The sequence below is a fragment of the Oncorhynchus tshawytscha genome, linkage group LG11 (assembly GCF_018296145.1).
Source record: "Oncorhynchus tshawytscha isolate Ot180627B linkage group LG11, Otsh_v2.0, whole genome shotgun sequence".
NCBI classification, from domain to species: Eukaryota; Metazoa; Chordata; class Actinopteri; order Salmoniformes; family Salmonidae; genus Oncorhynchus; species Oncorhynchus tshawytscha.
Window position 1 is genome coordinate 49014882 of NC_056439.1, and position 21477 is coordinate 49036358.

Here is a 21477-nt window from a genome sequence, read left to right on the forward strand (position 1 = left end):
CCTGAGAAAGGCCCAAGGCACCTGAGAAAAACTTACAAGACTCTTTGATGCCAGATAACGACAAATGTGATATTTATTCTGTTTAATTGCAAAAACATTTTTGTTAAATTCATATGGTTAAATTAGGTTTTAGGCCCTGTGCCTTTGAATATGTGGCTAACTGATACAACCCACTTCCGCTAGCATTGCTAGATTCTCCAAAAAAATGCTAGCCAGGAGAATCTGGACATTGCTTAACAAACAGCTAACAATGGTTGGGAGGAAACGAAAATAGGGAAAGATGAGAATAAAACTGATAAATAATTACTTTTAACCTCCAAATCACAGGGGTTTGCCTTGAAATGTGTCTGTTAAAACTAATAATACCTCTAATGCTGTTTTGCTGAGTGTTGAGTTTCGTGACATGACAAAACATTCCTATACCTACTGCCAAGTTTGTGTTTGTAGAGTTGAAAATAAAGTGTACTGTTTTGTCAAAAACCCTCCAGCTACAGTGCACGTTATTCTTCACTCTGTCTTTGTCACTATTTCGTCATATCCGTGGACACCACACTTCCTGCCTGCCACCTGGCAACCGAACGTGAGAGCTTCCTGTACTCCTCCTCCTACCAGGGGAGAGGGAGACAAGATGATTGATTGCATTTTGGGTGTAGAAAATACAAATATCACCTTACCATTTGACTATGTGTAAAAAATAAAGTAATATCCTCTCACCATTTGACAGGGTGTAGATCACTGAAGCATTGAAAGTGTCGCCTGCTCCGAGCGTGTCCACAACGGCCTCCGGTGGAAAGGCATCTGAGTGGACCACTATGCCATCAGGACCCATCGCATCTGCCCCTTTCTCTGCCCAGGCACATATGAGGACAGCCCTGGAACACAGGAAGCCTGCTTTCAGGTGTTGAGACTACAATGGCAAACTGGATCAGAATATGAAGAGTTAACAGTGACAAAGTTTTAGACTGTACCCCCCCCTGCACATCCTCGCCCTCTTTTCCCCCAATCCGTCTGTCAGTCAGTCTCTTTCCAGCCATCTTTCCGTCCATCGGTCTCTCTACCTACCTACCTGCCTGTCCCTCGCTCTCTTCCTCCATCTGTGTGTCCACTCACCCTTTCTTCACTCTGTGGTAGAGGCCCTTCAGAGCACTGGCAGCGGAGTGGAAGCCAAAATGCATGGCCACGTCTTTACTGACAAACACCTGGAGAGGAGAGAAAAACGTTGTTTCAGGTCAGGTACAGGGCAGTGTTATGACAGTTACCAGGTTTGGTAATGCCCTCTTTAATGCCAGCAATGACATAATCAGGATAAATAGTGATGGAACTATGATTCTATACATGTTATATACGGGGGCTGGGCATCCTTATAAAGGCCATGTGGGCTGGGCATCCCTATAAGGCCATGTGGGCCGGGCATCCTTATAAGGCCATGTGGGCTGGGCATCCTTATAAGGCCATGTGGGCTGGCCATGCATCCTTATAATGCCATGTGGACTGGGCATCCTTATAAGGCCATGTGGGCTGGGCATCCTTATAAGGCCATGTGGGCTGGGCATCCTTATAAGGCCATGTGGACTGGGCATCCTTATAAGGCCATGTGGACTGGGCATCCTTATAAGGCCATGTGGACTGGGCATCCTTATAAGGCCATGTGGACTGGGCATCCTTATAAGGTCATGTGGACTGGGCATCCTTATAAGGCCATGTGGACTGGGCATCCTTATAAGGCCATGTGGACTGGGCATCCTGAAGATGCAAGGCACTCTCACAATAAAAATGTATCAAAATCAATCTCCAAACCTGTAGAGAACACTGAACATGTTTTTGTCTGTCTAGATGTTGTCGGGAGGCATTGTTCCAGAGTGTTATGGGTGATACTCATGCTGTCAGCGAGGGCGTCGTACCACATCACCATAGTGGAAGAGCTGGTACAGAGGCTCCCTGGTCTTCTCTATCTCCACGGATACGGTGATCCTGTGTTGCTGTGGCAACGTGTTGTTAGACAGCTCCACCTGCTGGATCATCTTCACCTGCTCCTCGGCATTACGACCCTGTCATGTGTCAAACATGTTATAAACATGATCAAAACCGGTCATGGGATGTTACACTGTTGGTCATGTCTATAACATGTTCGTATTTTAAGTGTTATAAACAGTACATGATACAAAAATGGTTGAATCATGATTAAATATAGAGTTCTATGAAATGAATGTTCATGGGTCAATCTGCAGTTCAAATAACAGCCAAAGTGGACACCAAGACACCTTTTTAGGTAAACAGTTTAGGGGATGGGGCTGGAGAAATGTAACCACTCACAAATTCATAGACAGGGTTATGGATAAAAGGATGCATGACATTAAAATTCTTGTTTTAACCATGCGTCTTACAAACAATGGCATAAAACAAGCTTATACTTTGGGTTATGATGGGGTTACGCAGCTGAACAAAGCTCATGAGGCATATATAAAAGTTATATTCTTCAATAATCAATGGCTATATATCATTCATTTCCAAGTCCAGGCAATCGATTGCACCTTTAGCCTCGGAGTAGAGTGTCCGGATGACTGTGTGATCACGCTCTCCGTAGCCGATGTGAGCAAGACATTTAAACAGGTATTCACAAGGCCGCAGGGCCAGGCGGATTACCAAGGACGTGTACTCAGAGCATGCGCGGACCAACTGGCAAGAGTCTTCATTGACATTTTTTTAAACTCTCCCTGATCAAGTCTGTAATACCTACATGTTTTAAGTAGACCACCATAGTCCCTGTTCCCAAGAGAGCGAAGGTAACCTGCCTAAATGACTACCGCCCCGTAGCACACACGTCAGTAGCCATGAAGTGCTTTGAAAGGCTGGTCATGGCTAACATCAACACAATCATCCCGGAAACCCTAGACCCACTCCAATTCGCATACCGCACCAACAGACCCACAGATGAGAATGCTGTTCCTGGACAACAGCTCAGCGTTCAACAATATAGTGCCCACAAAGCGCATCACTAAGCTAAGGACCCTGGGACTAACCACCTCCCTCTGCAACTGGATCCTGGACTTCCTGACAGGCCGCCCCCAGGTGGTAAGAGTAGGTAACGACATATCAGCCACGCTGATCCTCAACACGAGGACCCCTCAGGGGAGCGTGCTTAGTCCCCTCCTGTACCCTCTTTTCACCCACGATTGCGTGGCCAAGCACGACTTCAACACCATCATTGAGTTCGCTGACGACACAACGGTGGTAGGCCTGATCACCGACAACGCTGAGACAGCCTATAGGGAGGAGGTCAGAGACCTGTCAGTATGGTGCCAGGACAACAACCTCTTCCTCAACGTGAGCAAAACAAAGGAGATGATTGTGGACTACAGGATAAGGAGGGCTGAACACGCCCCAATTAACATCACTAGGGCTGTAGTAGAGCGGGTCGAGAGTTTCAAGTTCCTTGGTGTGCACATCAACAAACTATCATGGTCCAAACACACCAAAAAAGTTGTGAAGAGGGCACAACAATGCCCTTTTCCCCCTCAGGAGACAGAAAATATTTGGCATGGGTCCTCAGATCCTCAAAAAAGTTCTACAGCTGCACCATCGAGAGCATCCTGGTTGCATCACCACCTGGTCTGGCAACTGCTCGGCATACGTAAGGCGCTACAGAGGGTAGCGCATACAGCCCAGTATATCACGGGGGCCGAGCTTCCTGCCCTCCAGGACCTCTATACCAGGCGGTGTCAGATGAAGGCCCAATACATTGTCAAAGACTCCAGTCACCCAAGTAATAGATGGTTCTCTCTGCTACCACACAGCAAGTGGTACCGGAGCGCCAAGTCTAGGACCAAAAGCTCCTTAACAGCTTCTACCTCCAAGCCATAAGACTGCTGAACAATTAATCAAATGGCCACCGGACTATTTACATTGAACTCCCCCCCTTTGTTTTTACACTGCTGCAACTCGCTGTTTATTACATATGCATAGTCACTTTAGCCCTACCGACATGTACAAATTACTTCCGACCAACCTGTACCCCCTCACATGGACTCGGTACCAGTACCCTCTGTATAAAGCCTCATTACTGTGATTTTATTGTGTTACTTTTTATTTTTTAAACTTTAGTTTATTTAGTAAATACTTTCTTAAAACTGCATTGTTGGTTAAGGTCTTGTAAGCAAGTATTTCACTGTAAGGTCTACACATGTTGTATTTGATGAATGTGACAAATAACATTTGATTTGATGAATAAGGTCAAAGTTTAACCTAAATCTAGAGTAGAGTGTTCTATAACCTCTTTGTGTGCTCACCTCCCAGTGGATCCATTTGTACTGACTGAGATCTACCTTAGAGAAGTCTGCTGCTGACACATCAGGCAGGTTTCTGAGAGAAAGAGAGAGGGGGGAGAAAGAAAGAGGGGAAGAGAGGGAGAAGAGAGAGAGGGAGAGAGTTGGAGGGGAGGAAGAGAGAAAGAGGGGGGATAAGAGGGGGGAAAGAGAAACAAAGAGATGTCCTTTTGTAAACAACATTATTAGTAACCTTATTGAATAGGCAACCTGGACTCAGGGGTAGATGTAACATAGTAAATGTTATTCCGGGACACAATCAGTATAACAGGTCGCAGTTGTAAATGAGAACTTGTTCTCAACTGGCCTACTAGGTTAAATAATGTTGAAATAAAAAGTTGTGTTTCGTATGGTATGTATTAATTTGTGGATGTCCATTATCCATTTCGTATGATATGAACTGCAATTCGTACAATATGATACAAATTTGCAAAACGTATAATATGTTACGAATTCCAATTTGTTGTAGCTAGCATTAGCTCGGTGGTAAATACTAACTAGGTTGATAAAGTTAGCTCGGCAGGGGGGTTGGGGAGTCAGGTTAAAGGGTTAAGGTTAGTGGAAGGGTTAGCTAAGAAGTTACAAAGTAGTAATTAGCGGCAAAGTAGCTAGTTAGCAAAAATGTTAAATTTGTCCATGATGACATTCTAACACACAACCTTTGGGTTGCTAGACATTTGCTTTATATGCCTGCTCATCCACCCTACTTTAGTGTTTGCCTTAAGTAACCTTCTGTCTTTTGTAAACATAACAAACGTAATATATCATACGAATTTGAGTGTCCCCGGATTTACATTTATATATTAAGCCTACGAGAACAGGCTGAGATAGGAAATCAAGCTAGCTTAATAGATATAGAATAGATTAGAATGAGAAAAGTTAGGCTACTGAGTTCATAATCAAAAACTGGGAGGGGAGGAGGGTGTCAATCTCAAATCTGATTGGTTGTCATGTTACACCATAGAGCCCCAGAAATGCACCCTACCAAGTTTGACAGAAAACTCATCTTGAAACGAGGGAAAGTTCATACTCCCACCCTACTAGCTGATTGGCTGCTTTTTAGGCAATTGAGAAATAAATGGACCGGAAGAATTTTAAAAAAAGAGGCTAAATCTAGGTATTTCCTGCTATGCTATGACAGAGCCTGCTGATGATCCCTCTAAATTCTGGAAAACTGTTAACTTCATGGTGACAGGGGGCAGTATTGAGTAGCGTGGATGAATAAGGTGCCCAGAGTAAACTGTCTGCTACTCTGTACCAGATGCTAATATATGCATATTATTAGTAGTATTGGATAGAAAACACTCTGAAGTTTCTAAAACTGTTTGAATGATGTCTGTGAGTATAACAGAACTCATATGGCAGGCGAAAACCTGAGATAAATCCAACCAGGCAGTGGGGAATCTGTGGCTTGTAGTTTTTTAACTCAGCCCCTATTGTAGATACAGTGGGATATTGGTTATGTTGCACTTCCTAAGACTTCCACTAGATGTCAACAGTCTTTAGAACTTTGTTTGAGCCTTCTACTGTGAAGTGGGACCGAATGAGAGAGGAATGAGTCAGGTATCTGGCAGAGTGCCACAGGCTCATATCGCGCTGTCACAAGACGTTAGCTCTCGTTCCATTGCTTTTCTACAGACATAGGAATTCTCCGGTTAGAACATTATTGAAAATTTATGATAAAAACATCCTAAAGATTGATTCTATACTTAATTTGACAAGTTTCTATGGGCTGTAACGGAACTTTTAAAAACTTTTCGTCCGATGTTCAGCAGGACCTGAACACGCGTTTGGATTTGTTTACCAAACGAAGCTATTTGGTTATAAATTATGAACTTTATCGAACAAATCAAACATTTATGGTGGAACTGGGATTCCTGGGAGTGCATTCTGATGAAGATAATCAAAGGTAAATGAATATATTTAATGCTATTTCTGACTAATGTTGACTACACATATGGCAGATATCTTTTTGGCTGCTTTGTTGTCTGAATGCTGTACTCAGATTATTGCATGGTTAGCTTTTTCCGTAAAGTTTTCAAATCTGACACAGCGGTTGCATTAAGGAGAAGTATCTCTGTAATTCCATGTGTAACGCTTGTATTTTCATCAACATTTATGATGAGTATTTCTGTAAATTGATGTGGCTCTCTGTAAGATCACCGCATGTTTTAGAACTACTGAACGTAACGCGCCAATGTAAAATTAGATTTTTTGATATAAATATGCACTTTATCGATACATGTATAATACATGTATTGTGTAACATGAAGTACTATGAGTGTCATCTGATGAAGATCAAAGGTTAGTGATTAATTTGATCTCTATTTGTGCTTTTTGTGACTCCCCTCTTTGGCTGGAAAAATGGCTGTGTTTTTCTGTGACTTGGTGGTGACCTAACATAATCGTTTGTGGAGCTTTTGCTGTAAAGCCTTTTTGAAATCAGACACTGTGGCTGGATTAAAGAGAAATGTTTCTTTAAAATTGTGTAAAATACTTGTATGCTTGAGGAATTTTAATTATGAGATTTTTGTTGTTTTGAATTTGGAGCCCTGCACTTTCACTGGCTGTTGGCGGGGTGGGACGCTACCGTCCCGAATATCCCAGAGAGGTTAACTCACTTAAACGAGGAAACTCCCCAACGTCCCTGCCAAAGCAAATTACATCAGATTCTAGGATCGTCTGTCACCAAACTTAAATTTGCCATGTTTTTAATAAGCACTTTATTTCTGCTGGTTCTCTTTAAAAAATAAAAAAAAATGGCCAACATGATCCTGACCGGTCTATTGTTTCAGCCCGCCGGCCCCCAGCTGATGTGGAAAACAGTAAGCCGGTTTTTAATTTCCAAAAGGTCACAGAAGATGAGGTCTTATATGCACTATCTGCTATAGATTCAAAGAAATCGTTAGGCGCGGACAATCTGGATCCATATTTACTCAAGTGTGCGGCACCCATCATTGCTGGTGTATTGACGCACTTCTTCAATCAAAGTGGTAGGAAAGATTCCTAAATCTTGGAAAACAGCTTTTGTTTTACCACTTCTCAGGGGAGGTGATTGTAGTGAATTGGATCATTTTCGGCTCATCTTTAAGATCTCCTGTTTGGCTAAAATTCTAGAGTCATTGGTGAATAGGCAACTACAATCATTTTTAACTGTTAACAATAATCTTTCTAGCAATCAATCTGGCTTCAGACCTAAACACAGTACCACTATGGCCACTGTACGTGTTGTAAATGATATTGCTAATGCCCTAGGTAATAGAAAGTACTGTGCTGCCTTGTTCATAGATTTGTCTAAAGCTTTTGACACTGTAGACCATGCGATACTTTTGGGTAAGCTGTTAATAGGACTGGGATTGGATGCCTGTTGTTGGTTTCATGACTAGCTAAAGGATAGAAGTCAAGCTGTTTGGCTTCGAATGGATGCCATCAACTCTTTGGAATTGGTTAAAGGGGTCCCACAAGGCTCTATACCTGGTCCATTACTGTTCACTCTCTACATAAACAATGTCGGTGATGAGATAAGAAAGTGTCAAATTAATCTATATGCATGACACTGTCATGTACTATGTTGCTTCAACGGCTGACCAAGCATTATCACAATTGGAGACAGATTTTAAGATATTACAAGGGTATTTTATACATTTATGACCAAGCACTTTTTCTACAGTTGAAACGGGTTTTAAATGTAAAGAAAAAACACATTTTATGATTTTTATTTATTTTTAAAAAGTTGGTTGAAAATACAACTTGCACTTACGAGCTCAGATGGCTCTCGAATTAATCAGGTCTCTGCATATAAACACTTAGTGATATGGCTGGATGATGAACTGTCTTTAAAAATGCATGTTGACGAACTTTATAAATGGCAACAAAAAAAAAGAAATCAAACAAGGCTTCCTCTATAAAAACAAAACATGTTTGTCCTCCACAAATAGAAGACAAATCGTGCAAGCTACTTTTTATATATCTTACAGCTTGAGGATATTATTTACAGTTGAAGTCGGAAGTTTACACACGATTAGGTTTTTCAACCACTACACAAATTTCTTGTCAACAAACTATAGTTTTGGCAAGTCGGTTAGGACATCTACTTCGTGCATGACACAAGCAATTTTTCCAACAACTGTTTACAGACAGATTACTTCACTGTATCACAATTCCAGTGGGTCAGAAGTTTACATACACTAAGTTGACTGTGCCTTTAAACAGCTTGGAAAATTCCAGAAAATGATGTCATGGCTTTAGAAGCTTCTGATAGGCTAATTGACATCATTTTTGTCAATTGGAGGTGTACATGTGGATGTATTTCAAGGCCTACCTTCACACTCAGTGCCTCTTTGCTTGATATCATGGGAAAAATCAAAAGAAAATCAGCCAAGACCTCAGAAGAAAATTGTAGACCTCCACAAGTCTGGTTCATCCTTGGGAAAAATGTCGAAATGCCTGAAGGTACCACGTTCATTTGTACAAACAATAGTACGCAAGTATAAACACCATGGGACCACACAGCCATCATACATCTCTGGAAGGAGACGCATTCTTTTTTCTAGAGATGAACGTACTTTGGTGCGAAAAGTGAAAATCAATCCCAGAACAGCAGCAAAGAACCTTGTGAAGATGCTGGAGGAAACGGGTACAAAAGTATCTGTATCCACAGTAAAACGAGTCCTATAATCGACATGTCCTTGCTGAGCGGCTTTTCAGGTTAAAGCCACTGCTCCGAAACAGCCATAAAAAAAGACAGACTATGGTTTGCAACTGCACATGGGGACAAAGGTCATAATTTTTGAAAACATGTAATCTGGTCCGATGAAACAAAAATAGAACTGGCCATATTGACGATCGTTATGTTTGGAGGAAAAATGGGGAGGCTTGCAAGCCAAAGAACACCATCCCAACCGTGAAGCACGGGGGTGGCAGTATCATGTTTGTGAAGGTGCTTTGCTGCAGGAGGGACTGGTGCACTTCACAAAATAGATGGCATCATGAGAAAGGAAAATTATGTGGATATATTGAAGCAACATCTCAAGACATCAGTCAGGAAGTTAAAGCTTGGTCGCAAATGGGTCTTCCAAATGGACAATTACCCCAAGCATACTTCCAAAGTTATGGCAAAATGGCTTAAGGACAACAAAGTCAAGGTATTGGATTGGCCATCACAAAGCCCTGACCTCAATCCTATAGAAAATGTGTGGGCAGAACTGAAAAAGTGTGTGCGAGCAAGGAGGCCTACAAACCTGACTCAGTTACACCAGCTCTGTCAGGAGGAATGAGCCAAAATTCACCCAACTTATTGTGGGACGCTTGTGGAAGGCTAACCAAAATGTTTGACCCAAGTTAAACAATTTAAAGGCAATGCTACCAAATACTAATTGAGTGTATGTAAACTTCGGGCCCACTGGGAATGTGTTGAAAGAAAGAAATGCTGAAATAAATCATTCGCTCTACTATTATTCTGACATTTTACATTCTTAAAATGAAGTGGTGATCCTAACTGAGCTAAGAAAGGGATTTTTTATAGGATTAAATGTCAGGAATTGTAGGCCTCCCGGGTGGCGCAGTGGTTAAGGGCGCTGTACTGCAGCGCCAGCTGTGCGTATGTAAACTTCCGATTTCAACTGTACATGCATGCTACCACTGGATGCTACTTATCATTGCGCACTTAGGTTTATTATGGGTGCCTGCTACAGAACTCACCACTGTGTTTTATATCAACATGTGGGTTGGACTTCGCTGTCCATGAGACGAAAACAACATGCTCTCGTGTTTGTCTATAAAGCACTTCTGAATAAACTACCTTCTGATTTATCATCACTCATCAACATTATAATTTCTAAAACCAGGTCTCAAACATGGATTACACTTGAGGCCCATGCGGTTTCCACAGAGTTGGGTATGGCTGCCTTTTCCTGTATTGCTCCTTGCCTATGGAATAGCCTGCAGACTAAACTTAAACTTGAGACTCTTGTCCCCCTGTCGCCCATTAAACATTTATTGGAGGATTTTTATATTTCTATTTCTTGTAACTGTTTCGGGTAATGCAAGTGTTTGTGCTGTTAGGGGAATAACCTGTTTGGGGAATAACCTGTTAGGGGAATAACCTGTTAGGGGAATAACCTGTTTGGGGAATAACCTGTTAGTAGAATAACCTGTTAGTAGAATAACCTGTTAGTAGAATAACCTGTTAGTAGAATAACCTGTTAGTAGAATAACCTGTTAGTAGAATAACCTGTTAGTAGAATAACCTGTTAGGGGAATAACCTGTTAGTAGAATAACCTGTTAGGGAATAACCTGTTAGGGGAATAACCTGTTAGTAGAATAACCTGTTAGGGAATAACCTGTGTGTAAATGTAATTTGCTGCTGTATTTTTTGTGTTATCTGTGATGGTTTTGTCTTGTGCAGTTTCTTAATCATTGTACCTGAACTGTATATGTAAACATGTATACGCAGGGCCCAGCTTTAAAAGAGACATTGGTCTCAGTCTGTGCTCCTTGTTGAAATAAAGGTATAGTACTACTTCTCCTTGGAAATCACATCACATGATACAGTATTATCAATGAATGAAATGACTGTGACAACACATTTAGCATGCAGCGATCGAATTGGTAGAATTAGAGATGATCCCCAGAATTAACCCACGCAGCGCCACTACAGACTGACACGCCCCTAACCCTACGTTTATGGGACATACTGCTACAAACTGTAAAGCTGATGATACATCGGCAATATTGCCTCAAATTTGCTAGTGTATCATAGCCTTAACTGACTTGGCTTCTGAGTAACATTCATCTATAGTGTAATGAATATCTCACTCACTAATGATTAACTCACTCACTAATTATTAACTCACTTGGCTCAAGAAGTTTGACTAAGAATGACAATCTTCCAACACCCTTTGAGCTGATATTGTGAGGCAGTTATCTGGCATTGTGTGACGCTCCATTCTGGCTCTAGTCTACTGCAGTGGAGCTGCACATCCCGTATTAGACCCAAACACAGCATTACAGAATCCAGCGCCGGATCGTCCACCGCCTGCGTGTCTTACGTGTCGGAGAGCACGACCGTGCGTGAGCCTCTGGGGGGACACACCACGCAACAGGCACACGGGGTCTCCCCCTCCCGCTGCCAGGCAACGGATGAAATGTCCACCCCGCGGCGCAAGAAATCGCCCACGATGAAGCTGACAGAGCAGAGAGACAGACACACACAAACACGCAAACCCTCAATGAACCCAATGATAATGATACTATATACATCGTCGTTATAATCATATCATTATTGTAATAGAATAATGATGATAAATAACACGCGTTTCCTCTGGCCTGAAGGGACGGAGCGGGGGGGGAACATTTGCTGCAGGCTGGGAGACCAGGGCTTAACCTATGACCTCTGAGAAGCACACCTGGGAGATGGGGTAGAGCAGGGGGTTAGTGGCAACAGGTTTCCACCTAGTGGTAGAGACAGGGATAGCAGCAAAGGAGAGCCCAAGTGGAGAAGTGAGCAAGTGGAGAAGTGAGTGTGGAATTTCAGGAGAGGATCTGAATTGAACCTACACACACACACACACACACACACACACACACACACACACACACACACACACACACACACCACCTACCCACAGACACACACACCTACCCACAGACACCTAACCACAGACACACACACAAAACCTAAACACAGACCTAAACACAGACACACACACACACACCTACCCACAGACACACACACCTACCCACAGACACCTAACCACAGACACACACACAAACCTAAACACAGACCTAAACACAGACCTAAACACACACCTAAACACAGACACACACACACACAGACTAAACACAGACACACACACACACACCTAAACACAGACACACACACACACCTACACCTAAACACAGACACACACACCTAAACACAGACACACACACCTAAACACAGACACACACACCTAAACACACACACACACACACACCTAAACACAGACCTAAACCTAAACACAGACACACACCTAAACACAGACACACACCTAAACACAGACACACACCTAAACACAGACCTAAACACAGACACACAAACCTGTTCATGTGTAGGATGGTGCGAGTGCCCGTGGTCACATTGCTTATGATCATAGAGGTAGGGAAGGAGCTGTGAGGGTGTTCTGATAGGAGAGAGATGTCAATCTGGTACTTCTGAAAGTCATCTAGTACGAAGCTGTGGGATATAGTCACTGTATAAGAAAGAGAGACATCTAGGTAGACAGTTAGTTGTTGTTGAGATCCAGAACTGTTCTTGATCATAGCAGCACCACCACCTCAGGAAAAACTGGAATAAATGATGGCAGATCACAGAAGTTTTGGAAGATGTCTTTGTAACACCAAAAGGACATGAAATAACAACAAAAAATAGCATGTCTTAATTGATTATAAACACATTAAATAAATCCCTAAAAGTAAACCTAAGAATTGATTCTACCAAAACACATTAGACCTAAGGATTTGATTCTACCTAAAAACATTTTAAAAATCCCCGAAAGTAGACCTAACGATTTGATTCTACCTAAACACATGAAATAAATCCCCCAAAAGTAGATCTAAGGAATTGATTCTACCTAAACACATGAAATAAATCCCCCAAAAGTAGACCTAAGGATTGGATTCTACCTAAACACATGAAATAAATCCCCGAAAGTAGACCTAAAGATTTGATTCTACCTAAACACATGAAATAAATCCCCCAAAAGTAGACCTAAGGATTGGATTCTACCTAAACACATGAAATAAATCCCCGAAAGTAGACCTAAAGATTTGATTCTACCTAAACACATGAAATAAATCCCCGAAAGTAGACCTAAAGATTTGATTCTACCTAAACACATGAAATAAATCCCCGAAAGTAGACCTAAAGATTTGATTCTACCTAAACACATGAAATAAATCCCCCAAAAGTAGACCTAAGGAAGATGATAGAATAAAATACATATTATTTTTATTATAATCCAAGAGTTTGTCAGATGTAATATCTGTTTTTATAAACTGGGTGGTTTGAGCCCTGAATGCTGATTGTCTGGCAGCCATGGTATATCAGACAGTATACCATGGGTAATGACAAAACATTTATTTGTACTGATCTAATTGCGTTGGCAACCAGTTTATAATAGCAATAAGGCACCTTTGGGGGATTGTGATATATGGCCAATATACCACTGCTAAGGGCTGTATCCAGGCACATGACGCATACAGCCCTTAGCCACACCTCCTCGGGCCTTATTGCTTTAAATTGACAACATACTACTTACTCTGCAACATGCCCAGGAGCTAGGGACCCCATGAACGCACAAGGAGCGCCAAGGAGTGACAGCACAGTGCACGAGTTGGACGCGTTCCCACCACGCTGCCATCGTTGAGACAAACACCTGTGCGCCCATGCAGAGACATGGGTGGGACAACAGACAGCTGTAATATCTTAGTTTAGGTAGTAACCATGACTGCCCTCCTTCAAGTCATTCATTTGCTGTTGTGAATTTACTGACTAGGGTAGCAATATTGAAACAACGGCTTTCATGTTTCTTTTCGGGCTAGTCTAGTGCAAGTAGGATATATCTTAGTAGGTCTAGGCGTAAAGAACGTCAGATCGAAGTTAACGTAAAACTCACTTCATTATCATTTTTGCAAGCTAGTGGTACAGCGAACTGTGTAGTTCGTTCACAAGTGGATCTGTCACAGCCCCTAGCCATAACATTTACGCTTACCCTTACTCTAACCTTAACCAACCCTAACCTTTACCTTAACCATTTTAAATGTCAACTTCAAATGGTGTAGGGACGTACCAAGGATCCCGCATCGTAGCTAAGTAAGTAGCATAGTATTGCGCATGCGCAGAGCTTTATTCGCTCCGCTCCGTAGTCATAAAAAGGGTGTGAGTGTTTTTAGGACTGTAGCTATGTAATTGAAACGGTAAATGCACCAGAGATGATGAGTGCATTCAGTATGAAGCATCACTTACCTGGTGTCAGTGTCCTCTTCCGGGTATTTGTCCACTACATTGATAATATCCAGACATACCAGCCCGATACACAGTATCTTTTTGTCACCCATGTTCCCTGCGTGAAATAACGGGACTTTGAACTTCGGATACAATGTTGCTCATATCACACTTGTGTGGTCTTTGAACCCCAGATAGGTGACCACCGATAGGGCGAGACGAGCACGGTCTGGCTCTGCTTTGCGGAGCGTGTGCGCCTGCGCCGCTTATCCTTTATCTTTAAAGAAACATGTTTCCCCCCTCCTGAAAGTTCCCGAGTGTAACCGAAAGATGGTGCTGTTGAACGCCCAACTTTAATCATACGGTATGCTTCAGGTACCCTAATCTACCTGGTAGTTAATTGCGTTCGCCTGATAGTTCATTGGATTCATCTGGTGTCCCAGCTCTAAATCAGTCCCTGATTAGAATGATATAATTAAAACCAGCAGTACTCGGGTCTCTAGGCTCGGAGTTGAGAACCACTGAGCTAGCGTATCAGAAATGATTTTGTTATGGCTTGAATAAAGTGTTGGAAAGTTGCAAGTGCTTATTTATTTGCGCACATTTTCTAAATGTAGAAATAGGTCAGAGTGACTTGACATGAAAGCCTACGACATATACCATTTACCCAGTGTTTACATGGAAATAAAGTGTTACAATAGTAACTTGATATTCCTGGCCTGTGGCGTTTAGAATGCAGACCCGTTCTACCAGCTCAGAATGTGATCTCACAGTGCGCGGTTGCTCCGGTGACCAGACAAATCCCAGACTGAGAGGTTCTGCTTCGAAACAATATGTCCTGTCACTAGTGATTTGTTACAAGTTTAGGTACAGTGGTCAACAGCGCAGTGTCACCATGTTGCTGAATAGAATGGTGGTATTTGGACTCTTTTGTCTGGGGATACTGTAGAGTGGCAATTCAAAGGCACTGGATTTGACAGGGTAAGGTTATGGGGCCTGAACTATGCTATCGGGTAGCCCGAAAATATTGTTGGTATCTCAGATTGTTCTGGCAAGTCTCACATAGAAACGTCATTGGGAGGAAGGATGTTTGAAACGCTTTTTACATTTCTATCCAAAACAATGTTTTAGAAAATTATGGAAGTGGCAATTTTATTCTCTTTATAGACCTATACATAGCATGTATAGTTCCTAAAAGACCCTATGATGCAGACATCTTATGATACAGACGTCTTGTTGTCATTATATTCCTCATAGTGTGCTCTAACATATGCAGTGTCTTGATGAAATGTTTTTTTTTTTTAAATCACATTCATTTCCTAAACAAAAAAAATGGTAATATCTAAAAAAAAATGTAAAAATATATTTTTTAAATGTATTTTTAGAAATAATGTTTGGAACATTCTATTCTTCAAATACATCACATTTCCAGAGTGGGCTACCAGGTACTTTTGAAGATATGACATTATTGATGTTATAGGTCATCAATTAACCAATCACAGCAGTCCTTTAGAATTGCACATTCAGTAAATCACCAACAGAGGGAGTTCTTTTTGAATCTGTTTTCCCATTCACTGTGTTGGAGGTGCTCATTAAATGCATCATCACTTAAAAATTAGCAGAGAGCCCACTCTGGAAATTTGCTGTACTTGTAGAGCGGTGGTCATCAACCCGAGTGATCTCCTGGTCGATCACCAAACATTTCTGTTTAAAAAAACAATGATAAATCCTTGCGTACATATTTTTGCGGGGGTTTTGTGCTGATGGTGGTAGGTGCACTTGATTCAGCAGCCCTAGCGCCGGGAAGGCAAAGTGTTTCCTTTTTGAACAATTTCCTGTGTCTGAAGGTAGAACTCTGCCTCCCCGGCAGGCCCAGAGAGCAAATCAAGTGCACCATATAGGCCTACCGCAGGCCAATCAGATAGCTCAGATTACCATGGCTGTACAGTTTCCTCAACCCATAGACAGTAATAAGAAGCCTCAAACAATGTTAGAACCAATACTTCAGAGAGACTCAAGGAATACAGCACAGAGCTGCTGTTTTTATGAGTAAGTTCATGTTTAAGTCTCTATTCAGACTGTCAACACTTTGTTCAACACTTTCATGAGCCATAAAATGTGCGTTCTCTCTACTTCCACTCAGGCTACAACCAGCACTGCAGCTGCACTGATGAGTATAGCAAAGTGTTCTGATAAGATTGCGTTGTTATATTAGTGTCTTGTCTTTTTTTCTTGTCAAGAAATATTTCACTTTCTCTGGTCACAGGAGTAACAACATGAATTGGTGCATGAGGCCTTACAGGAGGCCTTTGAAGGTCTATAAAGAGGCCTTACAGGAGGCATGTGAAGGTCTATAAAGAGGCCTTACAGGAGGCATGTGAAGGTCTATAAAGAGGCCTTACAGGAGGCATGTGAAGGTCTATAAAGAGGCCTTACAGGAGGCATGTGAAGGTCTATAAAGAGGCCTTACAGGAGGCATGTGAAGGTCTATAAAGAGGCCTTACAGGAGGCATGTGAAGGTCTATAAAGAGGCCTTACAGGAGGTATGTGAAGGTCTATAAAGAGGCCTTACAGGAGGCATGTGAAGGTCTATAAAGTGGCCTTACAGGAGGCATGTGAAGGTCTATAAAGAGGCCTTACAGGAGGCATGTGAAGGTCTATAAAGAGGTCTTACAGGAGGCATGTGAAGGTCTATAAAGAGGCCTTACAGGAGTTATTTGAAGGTCTATAAAGAGGCCTTACAGGAGGTATGTGAAGGTCTATAAAGTGGCCTTACAGGAGTTATTTGAAGGTCTATTAAGAGGCCTTACAAGAGTCTTGTGAAGTTCTATTAAGAGGCCTTACAGGAGGTATGTGAAGGTCTATAAAGAGCCATAAGAGTCTATATGATTTTCACTGAAATAGTTTGTGGTAGAAATGTAAAAAGCATTTCAAACATCGTTCCTCCCAAAGAAGTTTCAATGTGAGAATTGGCAGAACAATCTGAGATTCCCAAAATATTTTCTGGCTATTTTCCCGGTGTGGAATCAGCTAGATAAGTAAGCGTTATTAGTAGTATTGGTAGAAAATACAATTTGAGAAAAATCAAATGTAACCCTTGCCAATACCTCCTCCCCTACTCACCCTATATACACCCCTCCTCTCGTCTCTTCTCTCCCCTCCTCTCTCGTATCTACACTCACTCTCTTCTCCCCTCCTCTCTCGTATCTACACTCACTCTCCTCTCCTCTCCTCTCTCCCCTACTCTCTCGTATCTACATTCACTCTCTTCTTCTCTCCCCTGTCCATCGTCTCTCCATCTCCTCTCCCTCCCCAGGCTGCAACCATGACCCAGAGTGGAGGTGTGAACGTGCACAGCGCGGTGGCCGAGGATCGTCTGGAGGTGCTACAGGTGTACCGTCTGCTGCAGTGCGTACGCGAGGGAGACACGCCCGCGATAGAGAAGATGGTGCGCCTGGGCGTGCCCAACCTCATCAACCTGACAGAGCCCAGCGAGGGAAACGCCGCCATGCACCTGGCCTCCGTGGCCAACGACACCGACATGGTGCGCTTCCTACTCTCACAGGTAGGCCCGGTGTCCAATCTACCAATCATCATTTAGCGTTATCAGGCCCGGTGTCCAATCTACCAATCATCATTTAGCGTTATCAGGCCCGGTGTCCAATCTACCAATCATCATTTAGCTTTATCAGGCCCGGTGTCCAATCTACCAATCATCATTTAGTGTTATCAGGCCCGGTGTCCAATCTACCAATCATCATTTAGTGTTATCAAAACCATCGCCTTCATCCAAAACAGGGTTCGCTGTCCTTTTAAATCCTGATACTAGTGTAGTTCCCCTATTTGTGATTACAGTACAACATCGACCAAGAGGTCTGGACCTTTGTGCAGTCATACAGTCTCTGGTTCAAGCCCTGCTCTAGCTCATTCCCTGAACCGTTACAGTATCCATCGTCATATTTCCTGTTTGTTCGTTGGGCGGTTTAGAGCAGGTTTTTACGGTTAAGCACTTTTTCACAAATGTTTTTGATAAAACCTTTAGCTCTATTGATCTTCCCCACCGTTTCCTCCCAGGGTGCACACCCTAACATCCAGGACAAGAAGGGGCGTACGCCCGTCATCCTGGCAGCTCAGCTGGGCCATGACAACATGGTCGCCCTGCTGGCCAAGAATCACGCCAACATGGACGTGGTCGACACCGAGGGAAAAGGTAGGTAGGGAGAGGTTCTCTACCCTGCTCCCAGATCTGTTTGCACTGTCTTGCAGACTCCCGTGGTCGTTGTCTCTGACAGTGACTCATGTGGTCGTTGTCTGTGACAGTGACTCCCGTGGTCGTTGTCTGTGACAGTGACTCCCGTGGTCGTTGTCTGTGACAGTGACTCATGTGGTCGTTGTCTGTGACAGTGACTCCCGTGGTCGTTGTCTGTGACAGTGACTCCCGTGGTCGTTGTCTGTGACAGTGACTCCCGTGGTCGTTGTCTGTGACAGTGACTCATGTGGTCATTGTCTGTGACAGTGACTCCCGTGGTCGTTGTCTGTGACAGTGACTCATGTGGTCGTTGTCTGTGACAGTGACTCACGTGGTCGTTGTCTGTGACAGTGACTCATGTGGTCGTTGTCTGTGACAGTGACTCATGTGGTCGTTGTCTGTGACAGTGACTCCTGTGGTCGTTGTCTGTGACAGTGACTCATGTGGTCGTTGTCTGTGACAGTGACTCATGTGGTCGTTGTCTGTGACAGTGACTCATGTGGTCGTTGTCTGTGACAGTGACTCATGTGGTCGTTGTCTGTGACAGTGACTCCTGTGGTCGTTGTCTGTGACAGTGACTCCCGTGGTCGTTGTCTGTGACAGTGACTCCCGTGGTCGTTGTCTCTGACAGTGACTCATGTGGTCGTTGTCTGTGACAGTGACTCCCGTAGTCGTTGTCTGTGACAGTGACTCCCGTGGTCGTTGTCTCTGACAGTGACTCATGTGGTCGTTGTCTCTGACAGGGACTCCTGTGGTCGTTGTCTGTGACAGTGACTCCCGTGGTCAAGCCAGAACAAACAGATGTGGGAGCAGGCTAAGGGATGTTGAAAATGATGGGCCAAACATCACCAGAGCCATATACTTAGAGAGTTGGGCCAACTTTCATATCGTTCTAATTCTAGACATTCAGTGTTTAAATATTCCTCATGTTATGTTAATGGACAGCTAACATGGCTGCCATATCATCAGGTAAATGCGTCATAATGTGGAAACCTCAATGTCCCATCTCTCTAAATACATGGCTCTGAACAACACCAACTGTAGAGGAGATTTGTATCTGTTCTAACCCCCCCTAACCCTAACCTCACCTAACCTCACCTAACCCTAACCCCCCTAACCCTAACCCCCTGACCCTAACCTCCCTCCCACCTAACCCTAAACCCCCTAACCCTAACCTCACCTAACCCTAACCTCACCTAACCCTAACCTCACCTAACCCTAACCTCCCTAACAACCCAACCCCCTGACCCTGACCTCACCTAACCCTAACCTAACCCTAACCCTAACCCTAACCCTAACCCTAACCTCACCTAACCCTAACCCTAACCTCCCTAACCTCACCCTAACCTCTAACCTAACCCCTAACCCACCTAACCTCACCCTAACCTGACCTAACCTCACCTAACCCTAACCCTAACCCTAACCTCTAACCTCACCTAACCCTAACCCTAACCCTAACCCTAACCTCACCTAACCTCACCTCCCTAACCCCTAACCCCCTAACCCTCACCTAACCTCACCTAACCTAACTAACCCTAACCTCACCTAACCTCACCTAACCCTAACCCCCTAACCCTAACCCCCTAACCCTAACCTCCCCTAACCCTAACCACTAACCCTAACCCCCTGACCCTAACCACTAACCTAACCCTAATCCCCCTAACCCTAACCTCACCTAACCCTAACCTAATCTCACCTAACCCTAACCTCACCTAACCCTAACCTCCCTAACCCTAACCCTAACCCTAACCTCAACCTGACCCACCAAAACCCTAACCCTAACCCTAACCTCCCCCCTAACCCTAACCCACCTGACCCTAACCCACCTAACCCTAACCCAAACCCTAACCCTAACCTCCCTAACCCTAACCCACCTGACCCTAACCCTAACCCTAACCTCCCTAACCCTAACCCACCTGACCCTAACCCACCTAACCCTAACCCTAACCCTAACCTCCCTAACCCTAACCCACCTGACCCTAACCCTAACCCTAACCCTAACCTCCCCTAACCCTAACCCACCTGTTTAAAACCCTAACCTCCCTAACCCTAACCTCACCTAACCCTAACCTCACCTAACCCTAACCCCTAACCCTAACTCTAACCCCCTAACTCTAACCCCTAACCCTAACCTCCCCTAACCCTAACCTCACCTAACCCTAACCCTAACCCTAACCTAAACCCTAACCTCACCTAACCCTAACCTCCCTAACCCTAACCCTAACCTAACCCTAACCCTAACCCTAACCCCCCTAACCCTAACCCCCTAACCCTAACCCTAACCTCACCTAACCCTAACCTCACCTAACCCTAACCCTAACCCCCTAACCCTAACCTCACCTAACCCTAACCTCACCTAACCCTAACCTCCCCTAAGCCTAACCTCACCTAACCCTAACCTCACCTAACCCTAACCTCCCCTAACCCTAACCTCACCTAACCCTAACCTCCCTAACCCTAACCTCACCTAACCCTAACCTCACCTAACCCTAACCTCACCTAACCCTAACCCCTAACCCTAACCTCACCTAACCCTAACCTCACCTAACCCTAACCTCACCTAACCCTAACCCCCTAACCTAACTCTAACCCCTAACCCTAACCCCCTAACCCTAACCTCACCTAACCCTAACCCCTAACCCTAACCCTAACCCCCGCTAACCCTAACCTCCCCTAACCCTAACCTCACCTAACCCTAACCCCCCTAACCCTAACCTCCCCTAACCCTAACCCTAACCCTAACCCACCTGACCCTAACCCACCTAACCCTAACCTCCCCTAACCCTAACCTCACCTAACCCTAACCTCACCTAACCCTAACCCCCTAACCCTAACCCTAACCTCACCTAACCCTAACCCTAACCCACCCTAACCCTAACCCTAACCACACCTAACCCTAACCCTAACCCTAACCCCTAAC

The 21477-nt window shown here is 43.8% G+C and overlaps 2 protein-coding genes across 5 annotated transcripts in view; one reads left to right on the forward strand and one right to left on the reverse strand.

The window, feature by feature from the left end:
- Window positions 1-48: 48 nt before the first annotated feature.
- khk (ketohexokinase) lies at window positions 49-14566 on the reverse strand. Of its 4 annotated transcripts, XM_042330218.1 has the most exons (9): window positions 14330-14566; window positions 13623-13739; window positions 12404-12538; window positions 11373-11507; window positions 4287-4359; window positions 1902-2048; window positions 1111-1199; window positions 715-872; window positions 49-605 (listed from the first exon to the last, which is right to left on the reverse strand). In XM_042330218.1, exons 1-9 carry the CDS (start codon window positions 14419-14421, stop codon window positions 508-510), a joined length of 1044 nt encoding a protein of 347 aa, XP_042186152.1. In that variant the 5' UTR covers window positions 14422-14566; the 3' UTR covers window positions 49-507. The 4 variants fall into 4 exon arrangements, with proteins under 4 accessions (XP_042186152.1, XP_042186154.1, XP_042186155.1 ...); XM_042330220.1 differs by lacking the exon at window positions 12404-12538; XM_042330221.1 differs by lacking the exon at window positions 11373-11507.
- A 516-nt stretch (window positions 14567-15082) lies between these two features.
- LOC112262355 (ankyrin repeat and EF-hand domain-containing protein 1-like) overlaps window positions 15083-21477 on the forward strand; it is a 24230-nt gene continuing 17835 nt past the window's right edge. The window contains exons 1-3 of the mRNA XM_024438021.2: window positions 15083-15289; window positions 17625-17873; window positions 18383-18518. Of these exons, the coding sequence (XP_024293789.2) occupies window positions 17634-17873; window positions 18383-18518 (376 nt within the window). The 5' untranslated portion in view covers window positions 15083-15289; window positions 17625-17633. The remainder of the gene's footprint in view (window positions 15290-17624; window positions 17874-18382; window positions 18519-21477) is intronic.

Bases quoted from the DNA above. Each gene is read 5' to 3' on its own strand.
- khk (XM_042330218.1), bottom strand. From the start codon at position 14,421: ATGGGTGACAAAAAGATACTGTGTATCGGGCTGGTATGTCTGGATATT. The intron at 2,049-4,286 runs GTGAGCACACAA...GACACATGACAG, and splicing joins ACAAATGGATCCACTGGGAG to GGTCGTAATGCCGAGGAGCA. The intron at 873-1,110 runs GTGAGTGGACAC...CCTGTGTTCCAG, and splicing joins TACCACAGAGTGAAGAAAGG to GGCTGTCCTCATATGTGCCT.